The 14935-nt window shown below is 50.4% G+C and overlaps 1 protein-coding gene across 2 annotated transcripts in view; it reads right to left on the bottom strand.

Annotated features, from left to right (window-relative positions):
* Nucleotides 1-1355: 1355 nt before the first annotated feature.
* LOC139239076 (dapper 1-like) overlaps nt 1356-14935 on the bottom strand; it is a 77548-nt gene continuing 63968 nt past the window's right edge. Inside the window, exons 3-4 of one of the 2 annotated variants that reach the window (XM_070867589.1) lie at nt 14683-14847; nt 1356-3597 (exon numbers count right to left, since the gene is read on the bottom strand). In XM_070867589.1, the coding sequence (XP_070723690.1) occupies nt 1676-3597; nt 14683-14847 (2087 nt within the window). In that variant the 3' untranslated portion in view covers nt 1356-1675. The remainder of the gene's footprint in view (nt 3598-14682; nt 14848-14935) is intronic. The other variant, XM_070867590.1, reaches the window with a different exon arrangement.

Raw genomic sequence — 14935 nt, 5'->3', positions numbered from 1 at the left:
GAGTTCCCGGTCGTCGCCTCGCTCCACCCCGGGGCCCCCAGCGGTTTCCGAGCGGGTTTGGGGCGTGGGCAGATGTTGGGGCAGGCCCCTGACATTTCCCTTCCCCCCCGCCCTGCCACTCAGCTAGGCCCAAGGCTGCCGCGGGCACGAGCCGTACAAAGGGAGGGTCACCCTGGGCCGGAGGTTGGCGGGAAAACATAACCGACTCGAAAACTGTGCCCATCATGTGACTGGCATTGGCCAATGACGACCTGAGGGATTTGGCCCGAGTCTTCCCCAGCCCTTCACTTCCAAAACAACAAAAAAAAAAAAAACGGCCAAAACGAAAAACATTGCATCAACGTCGACTTGCATTTATATAGCGCCTTTGACGTAGTTAAACGTCCCGAGGCGCGTCAAAAGAACATAAATCGGACAGAAATTGACACCGAGTCACATGAGGAGATATTAGGACAGCTTGGTCAAAGAGGTAGGTTTTCAGGAGTGTCTTATAGGAGGAGAGAGAGGTTTAGGGAGGGAGTTCCAGAGCTTGGGGCCCAGGCAGCTGAAGGCACGGCCACCGATGGTGGAGCGATGGAAATCGGGGTTGCTAGAGGGCAGAATTGGAGGAGCGCAGAGATTGTAAGGCTGGAGGAGGTTGCAGAGATAGGGAGGCGGTTAGGAGACCATGGAGGGATTTTTGAATGCGAGGGTGGTAATTTTACATTCGAGACATGGTTGGATCAGGATCCGATGCAAGTCGGTAAGCACAGGGGCAGGGGCAGGGGAGGGGGGGGGGAGAGGGGGTGGGATGAAGGAGCGCCTTGAAGCAGGCGAGCTGGAGAGGTTTAGAGTGGGAATGAGGGAGAGGGGCAAACTGGTCGGCTGTCGGAGCCTCGTGCCAGCTAGAACATCAAACACTTTCTGTGGTAACGTAGAGTTAAATAAAATGGCAGTCCGCTAACACGCTATATAAAATTAATGCACAGCCCTCCAATCGGTCCGATCGATTAGCCCGTTGGCCTGGCGAAAAAAGGAACAACATTCTGGCATTGCTCGCCCTCACACCGTCCTTCAAACACCGCCATCTTGCAGTGACTCCCACTCCAGAGAGACTTGAGCCCCAAAGCTCCAGGCCCGGCGCCAGTACCGAGGGAGTACCCGTCTTTCGGAGGAGACGTTAAACCGAGGTGCACCCCCACCCCCCCCCCGCCCCCCCCATTTCCACCCCCCCCCCACTGCCCACGTGTCCGCTCAGGTTGACGTAAAAGATCCTACGTCTGCCGTTTGGAAAGGAAGAGCGGAGGGCAGTGGTGGAGAGGGTGGCGGGGGTGGGGGGGGGGGGGGGGGGTGGGGGGGGAGGGGAGAGAGTTCTTCTTCGGTGTCCAAAAATAATCCCTCCGACCAACATCACTTACGAATAAAAAAAAAACAAAAAAAGGGGGGGGGAAAAAAAGCAGGCGATCGTTGGTCGTCAGTCTCTGGGATCTTTCTGTGCGCGCGGGGGCCGGGGGGGGGGGGGGGGAAATCGGCAGTCCGCGTCGCCCCTTCCGCTTCGAGAAGAGATTAAAAAGTGTACTTCAATGGCTTCGGCGGGCTTTCAGGGGGAGGGGAGTGGGGGTTGTGGGTGGGGCGGGGGGGTATGGGGATGTCCTGAGGAAGCAAAAGGCGCTGTGTGCGTTAAACGCGAGGTCCGTCAGACGGTGGTCATGACCTTGAGCGAGCCGGTGCGGAAGCGCAGGATCTTCTTCTTCAGGGCGTGGGAGGCCTTGATCTTGACGAAGACCTTGGGTTGGGGGGCACTGTGGCCGGCCGCCTGCGGAGCCACCTGCTGGGGCCACACCAGGCCTCCGCCCTCCTCGTCCGTGTCGCTGGAGCAGGTGCTGAAGCCCGGGGACTCGGCCTCGCTCAGGCTGGACTCGCTGTCGCCGAAGCAGTTAGCGGCGTAGGCCCCGCTCCCCGCGGCCCCCTCCTCGCCGCCCGCCGTGTACTCCGAGTCACTGCCCGCCTGCCCCGGCCCCCCCGGCTGGCCCTTGGGGTACCTCTTGGCCCGCCGCTGGCTCTCGGCCGGCGGGTAGGGGTCGCAGGCCGTCGCCGTGACTCCCGCCGCCGCCGCCGCCGCCGCCGCCGCCGCCGCCGCCTCCTCCCGGCAGATCTCGGCCGTCGAGCGCCACCGCCGGTAGCCCCCTCCTCCTCCTCCTCCTCCGCCGCCGCCGCCGCCGGCCCCCCCGGGGTGACGCCTGGGCCTCACCGCCCGCGCCTGCGTGGCCTCGTCCCGCTCCACCGTGTTGTACTTGATCCCGGCCGGCCCCTGCCGCTGGAGCAGGCTGTTCTCCGACTGCGAGCGGCACGTCTTCTTGCCCCGGGGCGAGGGCTTGCGCCCGCTGCGCTTGGCCGCCTCCGCCTCCTCGCTGAAGCGACACTTCTTGCTGGAGGCCTTGCCCTTCTCCCGGAGGCCGCACGGCAGCAGCGGGCAGCCCCCTCCTCCCTCGGGCGACAGGTCGGCCGGGCGGCCCTTGCTCAGCAGGCCCGGGCCCTTGGCCCTGCCGACGGCGTGGCCCTTGTAGGGCTGCTGGGCCGGGATGTACTGGGCGTTGACCATCTGGTAGCCGGCCTCGTCGGCGCCCTGCGAGGGCGACCTCTTCTCCCTGACCTCCGACCCCAGCCGCTGCTCGAAGGGCGGCGAGTGGACCTCGAGGGACTCGGGCCTGGCGGGCAGGAAAGCCTGAGGCCGGTCGTCCAGCTCGTACACGTTCTGGTAATAGTTCTCCTGGGGCGAGCCCCTCATGGCCGGGTGGTAATTCAGCTCGTGGTATTCCAGCGAGGTCGGCCTCATGGGAGGGGTGCTGGCCATCAGCCTGATCGGCTTCCGCAGACTCTGGGAGCGCTGGGACTCCTCGCTGCCCTTTGGCTGCTGGGCCGCGCTGATGAAGGCGTCTGGCGTCTGGCAGCCGGGGATGTTCTTCTTGGCCGGCAACTGATCCCCCGCGGGATTCCACTGAGGCCTGTACTTTGCCGTCGGCAGGCTCCCGTCGTGGCTGTGGGAACCCGAGATGTTGGCCCTCTCCGACGAGGAGAACGTTGGCTCGCAATTGGCGCTCTGCGGACTGGCCAGCTCCACGCTCCTCTGGCACATGCTGCTCTGCCAGATTAGGCCCTTTATGGGCTCAGCGTTGAGGCTAGTCCTTGGCTTGTTGGAGCGCACCGGGTATATCCGCCGGTGAACCAGGCCGGCGATGTAATTCTCCAGCCGCTTGGAGTGCACGGCCTCCAGGCCCTGGGCCAGCTCGGCCTGCGAGCCATAGTAGACCTCGCCCTCCGCCCCCAGCTTGTAGCCGCTCAGGAAGGCGGTGGGGGAGAAGGGCTTCTCCTCGCTGCCCGCCCGTAACGCCTGGCACAGCAGCGGGCTCTGGACGGCCATGGCGTGGAGCGGGCTGGGGTAGGGGAAGAGGTCCAGGCCGTCGCGGGTGATCAGGTCGCACTGGTACTTGGGCCGCACCTCCGCCAGTGCCTCCAGCGAGTCCGAGTGGGTGGCCGAGAAGGAGCGGGGCACGGAGGAGACGTAGTCGCTGTCCGCGTAGCTCAGGCTCTCCTCGCGGTCCAGGTGCAGCGGTTCGGCTGAAACAACAACGGACACCCAGCGTTAGCCAACAGTTTCCAACGCTCCCCAAGGGGTTAGATACAGAGTAAAGCTCCCTCTACACTGTCCCATCAAACACTCCCAGGGCAGGTACGGCACGGGGTTAGATACAGAGTAAAGCTCCCTCTACACTGTCCCATCAAACACTCCCAGGGCAGGTACAGCATGGGGTTAGATACAGAGTAAAGCTCCCTCTACACTGTCCCATCAAACACTCCCAGGGCAGGTACAGCATGGGGTTAGATACAGAGTAAAGCTTCCTCTACACTGTCCCATCAAACACTCCCAGGGCAGATACAGCACAGGGTTAGATACGGAGTAAAGCTCCCTCTACACTGTCCCATCAAACACTCCCAGGGCAGGTACAGCACAGGGTTAGATATAGAGTAAAACTCCCTCTACACTGTCCCATCAAACTCTCCCAGGGCAGGTACAGCACAGGGTTAGATACAGAATAAAGCTTCCTCTACACTGTCCCATCAAACGGTCCCAGGGCATAAGAACAACATAAGAACATATGAAATAGGAGCAGGAGTAGGCCATTTGGTCCCTCGAGCCTGCTCCGCCATTTAATAAAATCATGGCTGATCTGATAATGGACTCAGCTCCACTTCCCTGCCCGCTCCCCATGCAGCAGGGAGGGATTAAAATTCCTGGGGCATTGGAACCAGTTCTGGGGGAGGTGGGACCAGTACAAACCGGACGGTCTGCACCTAGGCAGGACCGGAACCAATGTCCGAGGGAAAGTGTTTGTTCATGCTGTTGGGGAGGAGTTAAACTAATATGGCAGGAGGATGGGAACCAATGCAGGGAGACAGAGGGAAACAAAATGGAGACAGAAGCAAAAGACAGAAAGGAGATGAGTAAAAGTGGAGGGCAGAGAAACCCAAGGCAAAAAACAAAAAGGGCCACTGTACAGCAAAATTCTAAAGGGTCAAAGTGTAATAAAAAGATAAGCCTGAAAGTTCAGTGCCTCAATGCGAGGAGTATTCGGAACCCCGGAGAGGGCTCTGAGCTAGTTAGAGTGGGTGAGAGCTCAGATGAACAGGACCCCAAGAAAGAATGCAAAAGGCATGAGGCAACAGAGCAGAGTAGCACTGGGGTAAGTGTAAACCACAAGGTGATAGGAAGGGACAATATGTATGAATATAAAGGGGCTGCAGGAGGGGTCAAAACTAAAAATCATGGTTTAAAAACTAGTATTAAAACACTCTACCTAAACGCACGCAGCATTCGAAATAAAGTAAATGAGTTGACGGCACAAATCATTACAAATGGGTATGATTTGGTGGCCATTACAGAAACGTGGTTGCAGGGTGGCCAAGACTGGGAATTAAACATACAGGGGTATCTGACAATTCGGAAGGATAGACAAGAAGGGAAAGGAGGTTGGGTAGCTCTGTTAATAAAGGATGATATCAGGGCAGTTGTGAGAGACAATATTGGCTCTAATGAACAAAATGTTGAATCATTGTGGGTGGAGATTAGAGATAGTAAGGAGAAAAAATTACTGGTGGGCGTAGTTTATAGGCCCCCAGATAATAATCAAGGGAATAATGGAGGCATGTGAAAAAGGAACGGCAGTAATCATGGGGGATTTTAACCTACATATCGATTGGTCAAATCAAATCGCACGGGGTAGCCTGGAGGAGGAATTCATAGAATGCATACGGGATTATTTCTTAGAACAGTATGTTACAGAACCTACAAGGGAGCAAGCTATCTTAGATCTGGTCCTGTGTAATGAGACAGGAATAATAAATGATCTCCTAGTAAAAGATCTTCTCGGAATGAGTGATCACAGTATGGTTGAATTTGTAATACAGATTGAGGGTGAGGAAGTAGTGTCTCAAATGAGCGTACTATGCTTAAACAAAGGGGACTACAGTGGGATGAGGGCAGAGTTAGCTAAAGTAGACTGGGACCACAGACTAAACGGTGGCACAATTGAGGAACAGTGGAGGACTTTTAAGGAGCTCTTTCATAGTGCTCAACAAAAATATGTACCAGAGAAAAAGAAGGACGGTAAGAGAAGGGATAACCAGCCGTGGATAACCAAGGAAATAAAGGAGAGTATCAAATTAAAAACCAATGCGTATAAGATGGCCAAGGTTAGTGAGAAACTAGAAGATTGGGAAAATTTTAAACGACAGCAAAGAATGACTAAGAAAGCAATAAAGAAAGGAAAGATAGATTACAAAAGTAAACTTGCTCAAAACATAAAAACAGATAGTAAAAGCTTTTACCGATATATAAAACGGAAGAGAGTGACTAAAGTAAATGTTGGTCCCTTAGATGATGAGAAGGGGGATTTAATAATGGGAAATGTGGAAATGGCTGAGACCTTAAACAATTATTTTGCTTCGGTCTTCACAGTGGAAGACACAAAAACCATGCCAAAAATTGCTGGACAGGCTAAAGGGACTCAAGGTAGACAAGGCCCCAGGTCCTGATGAAATGCATCCCAGGGTATTAAAAGAGATGGCGGAAGTTATAGCAGATGCATTCGTTATAATCTACCAAAATTCTCTGGATTCTGGGGAGGTACCAGCGGATTGGAAAGCAGCTAATGTAACGCCTCTGTTTAAAAAAGGGGGCAGACAAAAGGCAGGTAACTATAGGCCAGTTAGTTTGACATCTGTAGTGGGGAAAATGCTTGAAGCTATCATTAAGGAACAAATAGCAGGACATCTAGATAGGAATAGTGCAATCAAGCAGACGCAACATGGATTCATGAAGGGGAAATCATGTTTAACTAATTTACTGGAATTCTTTGAGGATATCTTCTGCAGTAACCTTTTGTGTGGCACCTTATCGAATGCCTTTTGGAAATCTAAATACACCACATCCATCGGTAGTGGGAAAGCGGGTTGTGTAGAGGACACAGAGAGGCTGCAAAGAGATTTAGATAGGTTAATCGAATGGGCTAAGGTTTGGCAGATGGAATACAATGTCGGAAAATGTGAGGTCATCCACCTTGGGAAAAAAAACAGTAAAAGGGAATATTATTTGAATGGGGAGAAATTACAACATGCTGCGGTGCAGAGGGACCTGGGGGTCCTTGTGCCCAAAAAGTTAGTTTGCAGGTGCAGCAGGTAATCAGGAAGGCGAATGGAATGTTGGCCTTCATTGCGAGAGGGATGGAGTACAAAAGCAGGGAGGTCCTGCTGCAACTGTACAGGGTATTGGTGAGGCCGCACCTGGAGTACTGCGTGCAGTTTTGGTCACCTTACTTAAGGAAGAATATACTGGCTTTGGAGGGGGTACAGAGACGATTCACTCGGCTGATTCCGGAGATGAGGGGGTTACCTTATGATGATAGATTGAGTAGACTGGGTCTTTACTCGTTGGAGTTCAGAAGGATGAGGGGTGATCTTATAGAAACATTTAAAATAATGAAAGGGATAGACAAGATAGAGGCAGAGAGGTTGTTTCCACTGGTCGGGGAGACTAGAACTAGGGGGCACAGCCTCAAAATACGGGGGAGCCAATTTAAAACCGAGTTGAGAAGGAAGCAGTTGAGGCTAGCTCATTGAATGTATTCAAATCACAGATAGATAGATTTTTAACCAATAAGGGAATTAAGGGTTATGGGGAGCGGGCGGGTAAGTGGAGCTGAGTCCACGGCCAGATCAGCCATGATCTTTTTGAATGGCGGAGCAGGCTCGAGGGGCTAGATGGCCTACTCCTGTTCCTAATTCTTATGTTCTTATGCTCAAACCTTTATTCACTTATTGCTCAAAATGATGCCTATCTCCACCTTAAATATATTCAATGACCCAGGCTCCACAGCTCAGTGGGGCAGAGAATTCCACAGATTTACAACCCTCTGAGAGAAGAAATTCCTCCTCATAGTTTTAAATGGGCGGCTCCTTATTCTAAGATCATGCCCCCTAGTTCTAGTCTCCCCCATCAGTGGAAACATCCTCTCTGCATCCACCTTGTTTGGCCCCCTCATTGCCTTATATGTTTCAATAATTTCACCTCTCATTCTTCTGAACTCGAATGAGTAGAGGCCCAACCTACTCAACCTATCTTCATAAGTCAACCCCCTCATCTCCAGAATCAACTTTGTGAACCTTCTCTGAACAACCTCCAATGCAAGTATACCCTTCCTTAAATATGGAGACCAAAACTGTACGCAGTACTCCAGGTGTGGCTTCATCAATACCCTGTACAGTTGTAGCGGGACTTCTCTGCTTTTATACTCCATCCCCCTTGCAATAAAGGCCAACATTCCATTTCCCTTCCTGATCACTTGTACCTGCATACTAACTGTTGTGTTTCATGCACAAGGACCCCCAGGTCCCTCTGTACTGCAGCAATTTGCAATTTTTCTCCATTTAAATTATAATTTGCTTGTCTATTTTTCTGCGAAAGTGGATAACCTCACATTTTCCCGCAATATACTCCATCTGCCAAATGTTTGCCCACTCACTTATCCTGTCTATATCCCATTTGCAGATTTTGTGTGTCCTCCTCACAACTTGCTTTCCCACCCATCTTTGTATCAGCAACAAACTTGGCTACATTACACTCGGTCCCTTCATCCAAGTCATTAATATAGATTCTAAATAGTTGAGGACCCAGCATCGATCCCTGCAGCACCCCACTAGTTACTGTTTGCCAACTGAAAAATGACCCATTTATCCCGACTCTCTGTTTTCTGTTGGATAGCCAATCCTCTATCCATGCTAATATATTACCCCCAACCCCGTGAACTTTTATCTTGTGCAGTAACCTTTTATGTGGCACGTTATCGAATGCCTTCTGGAAATCCAAATACACCACATCCACTGGTTCCCCCTTATCCACCCTGCTCGTTACATCCTCAAAGAACTCCAGCAAATTTGTCAAACATGATTTCCCCTTCATAAATCCATGTTGACTTTGCTTGATTGAATTATGCTTTTCCCAATGTCCCGCTACTGCTTCCTTAATAATGGACTCCAGCATTTTCCCAACGACAGATGTTAGGCTAACTGGTCTGTAGTTTCCTGCTTTCTGTCTACCTCTTTTTTAAAATATGGGCATTACATTTGCGGTTTTCCACTGGGACCGCCCCAGAATTCAGGGAACTTTGGTAGATTACAACCAATACATCCACTATCTCCGCAGCTGCTTCTGTTAAGACCCAACAATGTAAGCCATCAGGTCCAGGGGACTTGTCCGCCTTTAGTCCCATTATTTTACCGAGTGCTACTTCATTAGTGATAGTGATTGTATTAAGTTCCTCTCTCCCTTTCGCCCTTTGATTATCCACTATTGGGATGATTTTAGTGTCTTCTACTGTGAAGACCGAAACAAAATATTTGTTCAAGGTCTCTGTCTTTTTCCTGTTACCCATTATTAATTCCGCAGTCTCATCATCTAGGACCAACATTTACTTTTGCCACCGTTTTCCTTTTTATGTACCTGCAGAAACTCTTACTATCTGTTTTTATATTTTATGCTCATTTACTCCCCTCTCTAGCATTTTTTAGTCATTCTTTGCTGGCTTTTAAAAGTTTCCCAATCCTCTGGCCTCCCACTAATCTTGGCCACATTTTATGCACTTTTTTCAATTTGATACCATCCCTTATTTCCTTACTTAGCCAGGGATGGTTACCCCTTCTCTTACAGTCTTTCCTTCTCATTGGGTACAGGTTAGATACAGAGTAAAGCTCCCTCTACACTGTCCAATCAAACACTCCCAGGGCAGGTACAGCACGGGGTTAGATACAGAGTAAAGCTCCCTCTACACTGTCGCATCAAACACTCCCAGGGCAGGTACAGCACGGGGTTAGATACAGAGTAAAGCTCCCTCTACACTGTCCAATCAAACACACCCAGGGCAGAAACATAGAAACATAGAAAATAGGAGTAGGCCATTCGGCCCTTCGAGCCTGCATGCCATTCAATAAGATCATGGCTGATCATTCACCTCAGTACCCCTTTCCTGCTTTCTCTCCATACCCTTGATCCCTTTGGCCGTAAGGGCCACATCTAACTCCCTTTTGAATATATCCAACGAACTGGCCTCAACAACTTTCTGCGGTAGAGAATTCCACAGGTTAATCACTCTCTGAGTGAAGAAGTTTCTCCTCACCTCGGTCCTAAATGGCTTACCCCTTAGTCTTAGACTGTAACCCCTGGTTCTGGAACTCCCCAGCAACGGGAACATTCTTTCTGCATCTAACCTGTCCAATCCCTTCAGAATTTTATATGTTTCTATGAGATCCCCTTTCATTCTTCTAACCTCCAGTGGATACAAGCCCAGTTGATCCAGTCTCTCCTCATATGTCAGTCCTGCCATCTCAGGAATCAATCTGGTGAACCTTCGCTGTACTCCCTCAATAGCAAGAACGTCCTTCCTCAGATTAGGAGACCAAAACTGAACATAATATTCCAGGTGTGGTCTTACCAAGGCTCTGTACAATTGCAGTAAGACCTCCCTGCTCCTATACTCAAATCTTCTTGCTATGAAGGCCAACATGCCATTTGCCTTCTTCACCGCCTGCTGTACTTGCATGCCAACTTTCAATGACTGATGTACCATGACACCCAGGTCTCGTTGCACCTCCCCTTTTCCTAATCTGTCACCATTCAGATAAAATTCTGTCTTCCTGTTTTTGCCACCAAAGTGGATAACTCACATTTATCCACATTATACTGCATCTGCCATGCATTTGCCCACTCACCTAACGTGTCCAAGTCACCCTGCAGTCTCTTAGCATCCTCCTCACAGCTCACACCACCACCCAGTTAATGTCATCTGCAAACTTGGAGATATTACACTCAATTCCTTCATCTAAATCATTGATGTATATTGTAAACAGCTGGGGTCCCAGCACTGGACCCTGAAGCACCCCACTGATCACTGCCTGACATTCTGAAAAGGACCCGTTTATCCCGACTCTCTGCTTCCTGTCTGCCAACCAGTTCTCTATCCACGTCAATACATTACCCCCAATACTATGTGCTTTAATTTTACACACTAATCTCTTGTGTGGGACCTTGTCAAAAGCCTTTTGAAAGTCCAAATACACCACATCCACTGGTTCTCCCTTGTCCACTCTACATCCTCAAAAAATTATAGATTTGTCAAGCATGATTTCCCTTTCATAAATCCATGCTGACTTGGACTGATCCTGTCACCGCTTTCCAAATGCGCTGCTTTTTTTCATCTTTAATAATTGATTCCAACATTTTCCCCACCACCGATGCCAGGCTAACCGGTCTATAATTACCTGTTTTCTCTCTCCCTCCTTTTTTAAAAAGTGGTGTTACATTAGCTACCCTCCAGTCCAGAACTGATCCAGAGTCAATAGAATGTTGGAAAATGATGACCAATACATCCATTATTTCTACGGCCACTTCCTTAAGTACTCTGGGATGCAGCCTATCAGGCCCTGGGGATTTATCGGCCTTCAATCCCATCAATTTCCCTAACACAATTTCCTGACTAATAAGGATTTCCTTCAGTTCCTTCTTTTCACTAGACCCTCGAACCCCTAGTATTTCCGGAAGGTTATTTGTGTCTTCCTTAGTGAAGACAGAACCAAAGTATTTGTTCAATTGGTCTGCCATTTCTTTGTTCCCCATTATAAATTCACCTGTTTCTGACTGCAAGACGTTTGTCTTCACTAATCTTTTTCTTTTCCCATATCTCTAGAAGCTTTTGCAGTCAGTTTTTATGTTCCCAGCAAGCTTCCTTTCATACTCTATTTTCCCCCTCCTAATTAAACCCTTTGTCCTCCTCTGCTGAAATCTAAATTTCTCCCAGTCCTCAGGTTTGCTGCTTTTTCTGGCCAATTTATATGCCTCATCCTTGGATTTAACACTATCCCTAATTTCCCTTGTTAGCCACGGTTGAGCCACCTTCCCCTTTTTATTTTTACTCCAGACAAGGATGTACAATTGTTGAAGTTCATCCATGTAATCTATAAATGTCTGCCATTGCCTATCCACCTTCAACCCTTTAAGTATCATTCGCCAGTCTATTCTAGCCAATTCACGTCTCATACTATCGAAGTTACCTTTCCTTAAGTTCAGGACCCTAGTCTCTGAATTAACCGTGTCACTCTCCATCTTAATAAAGAATTCTACCATATTATGGTCACTCTTTCCTAGGGGGCCTCGCACAATGAGATTGCTAATTAGTCCTTTCTCATTACACATCACCCAGTCTAGGATGGCCAGCCCTCTAGTTGGTTCCTCGACATATTGGTCTAGAAAGCCATCCCTAATACACTCAGGAATTCCTCCTCCACCGCATTGCTACCAACTTGGTTCGCCCAATCTATATGTAGATTAAAGTCGCCCATGATAACTGCTGTACCTTTATTGCACGCATCCCAGAGTACTTAAGGAAGTACAGCATGGCAGGTACAGGGGGTTAGATACAGAGTAAAGCTCCCTCTACACTGTGTCCATCAAACACTCCCAGGGCAGGTACAGCACGGGTTAGATAGAGTAAAGCCCCCTCTACACTGTCCCATCAAACACTCCCAGGGCAGGTACAGCATGGGGTTCGATACAGAGTAAAGCTCCCTCTACACTGTCCCATCAAACACTCCCAGGGTAGATGCAGGGGGTTAGATACAGAGTAAAGCTCCCTCTACACTGTCCCATCAAACACTCCCAGGGCAGGTACAGCACAGGGTTAGATACAGAGTAAAGCTCCCTCTACACTGTCCCATCAAACACTCCCAGGGCAGGTACAACACAGGGTTAGATACAGAGTAAAGCTCCCTCTACACTGTCCCATCAAACACTCCCAGGGCAGGTACAGCACAGGGTTAGATACAGAGTAAAGCTCCCTCTACACTGTCCCATCAAACACTCCCAGGGTAGATGCAGGGGGTTAGATACAGAGTAAAGCTCCCTCTACACTGTCCCATCAAACACTCCCAGGGCAGGTACAACACGGGGTTAGATACAGAGTAAAGCTCCCTCTACACTGTCCCATCAAACACTCCCAGGGCAGGTACAACACGGGGTTAGATACAGAGTAAAGCTCCCTCTACACTGTCCCATCAAACACTCCCAGGGCAGGTACAACACGGGGTTAGATACAGAGTAAAGGTCCCGGGGGACGGGGGACTGTTATGGTGGGGGAGGTTACATGCTTTTTGTGTGGAAGCCAGAAGCCATGCACATTACACGTTAGTGTTGGTGTATGAGTCACATGATACTGCATCTTCTACATATTCCGTCAGTTCAAGAGAAACCCCTACTGCCAAGTCCAAATCCAGGTGCCAGGTTCCATTGCCGGATAGACTTTTACTGGGTAAGTCTATTAAGCATTATAGAACCAAGGTGGGTAACTGGCGTAGAGGTACAGATCAGCCATGATCTCCTTGAATGGCGCAACAGTCTCGAGGGGCTGAATGGCCTCCTCCTGTTCCTGCGATCCCTGCCCGTCTCTGAGTTTGGACACCTGAACCCCGACCTCAACCCGGCGACTCCTTCCGGAAAGGTCTCTGAACGGGAGTCGCCACGGACAGGATCGGGCTGGGCTGTGAGGCCTTGCACAGTCGAATATCCTGGTGACAGGCACCCTCCAGGCCCACACATGAGGTACTGGAGGGTGTGAAGGCACTCACGGGGCCGAACCCCAGCAAGACTTATTCCTCACAGCAGTGGGGGGCGGGAGGCCAGGTCGGTGGGGGGGGGGGGGGGGGGGGAGAAAGATAGAGAATCACAGAATGGTTACAGCACAGAAGGAGGAGGCCATTCGGCCCCTCGAGCCGACTCTCAGCCAGTCCCACTCCCCCCCGCCCTTCCCCCGTAGCCCTGCAAATTTGTCTTCTTTCAGGTACTTAGCCAACTCCCTGTCAACGTGACGGGGAATTAAACTGAACAGAAATGTTCTCTGAGCAAAACAATCGCTGAAAGTCATTTAAGATAATCGGCCGAAGTCGAGGAGACTTTTTATTTTGCGTAGCGAGTTGTGGTGATCGGGAACGCGCTGCCTGAAAGGGAGCAGATTCAACAGAAACCTTCAAAAGAGGAATTGGATAAATATTTGCAGGTGAAACATTTGCAGGACTATGGGGAGAGAGCAAGGTGGGGAGGCCGTGAGTGGGACCAATTAGATCGCTCTTCTAAAGAGCCACACAGGCACGAGGGGCCGAATGGCCTCCTTCTATGCTTCATTTCTGTTCAATAATTCTCAGGATGTGGATTTCGCCGGCATTTATTGCCCAGATGCAGGAAGAATGTTCCCGATGTTGGGGAAGTCCAGAACCAGGGGTCACAGTCTAAGGGTAAGGGGTAAGCCATTTAGGACCGAGATGAGGAGAAACTTCTTCACTCAGAGAGTGGTGAACCTGTGGAATTCTCTACTGCAGAGAGTTGTTGAGGCCAGTTCGTTAGACATATTCAAAAGGGAGTTAGATATGGCTCCTTATGGCTAAAGGGATCAAGGGGTGTGGGGAGAAAGCAGAAATGGGGTACTGAAGTTGCATGATCAGCCATGATCATATTGAATGGCGGTGCAGGCTCGAAGGGCCGAATGGCCTGCTCCTGCACCTATTTTCTGTGTTTCAATGTCCCTAATTGCCCCTTGAGAAGGAGGTGGTGATACAACTGAGTGGCTCGCTGGGCCATTTCAGAGAGCAAAGTTAAGAGTCAATCACACTGCTGTGGGTCTGGAGTCACATATCGGCCCAGACCGGGTAAGGGCGGCAGATTGCCTTCCCTCAAAGGACATTCGTGAACAAAATGGGTTTTTACGACAATCCGGTAGTTTCATGGTCACCATTACTGATACGAGCTCTTTATTTAATTCCAGATTTATTTAGTTAACTGAATTTAAATTCCCCCAGCTGCTGCGGTGGGATTTGAACTCGGGTCTCGGGATCATTAGTCCTGCAGATTACTGACCCAGTAAAATAGTCACTATGCCACCGTTGCCGGTATCGTTGGATGAAAGCGAAGTGCTGTTTTTTTTTTTTAAAATAGCTGTCTAGCCGCCGGGCAGAGTAATTGAGACGCTGGGTACGAAACGCTCCCCAACCGCCCCGTCCCCCACTCCCGATCGGAGGGGTTCCCCTGGGTGTCCGCCAGTTAGCACCTACCTAAGGATTTGGGGCGTTCATTTGCATAACTAATGCGAGCGTCAGCCAAGCCAATCCGCGGATAGCTGCACGCGGCAGACTGAAAGTTGGAAAAGCATTCGGCAAAGATGGAGGCGGAGGAGTCAGACAGTGCTGGAGATGGACCTTCACTCAGCTCATAGAAGCCTGCAGGGAGAAGCGGAGGGGTGGGGGGGGGGGGGGGGGAGAGGGAGAGAAAAGGAGGAAAAGGTGGAGTGGGGTGGTAGAACAAAAT

The sequence above is a fragment of the Pristiophorus japonicus genome, chromosome 26 (assembly GCF_044704955.1).
Source record: "Pristiophorus japonicus isolate sPriJap1 chromosome 26, sPriJap1.hap1, whole genome shotgun sequence".
Taxonomy (NCBI): Eukaryota; Metazoa; Chordata; class Chondrichthyes; family Pristiophoridae; genus Pristiophorus; species Pristiophorus japonicus.
This window is presented reverse-complemented; position numbering and strand designations above follow the sequence as displayed.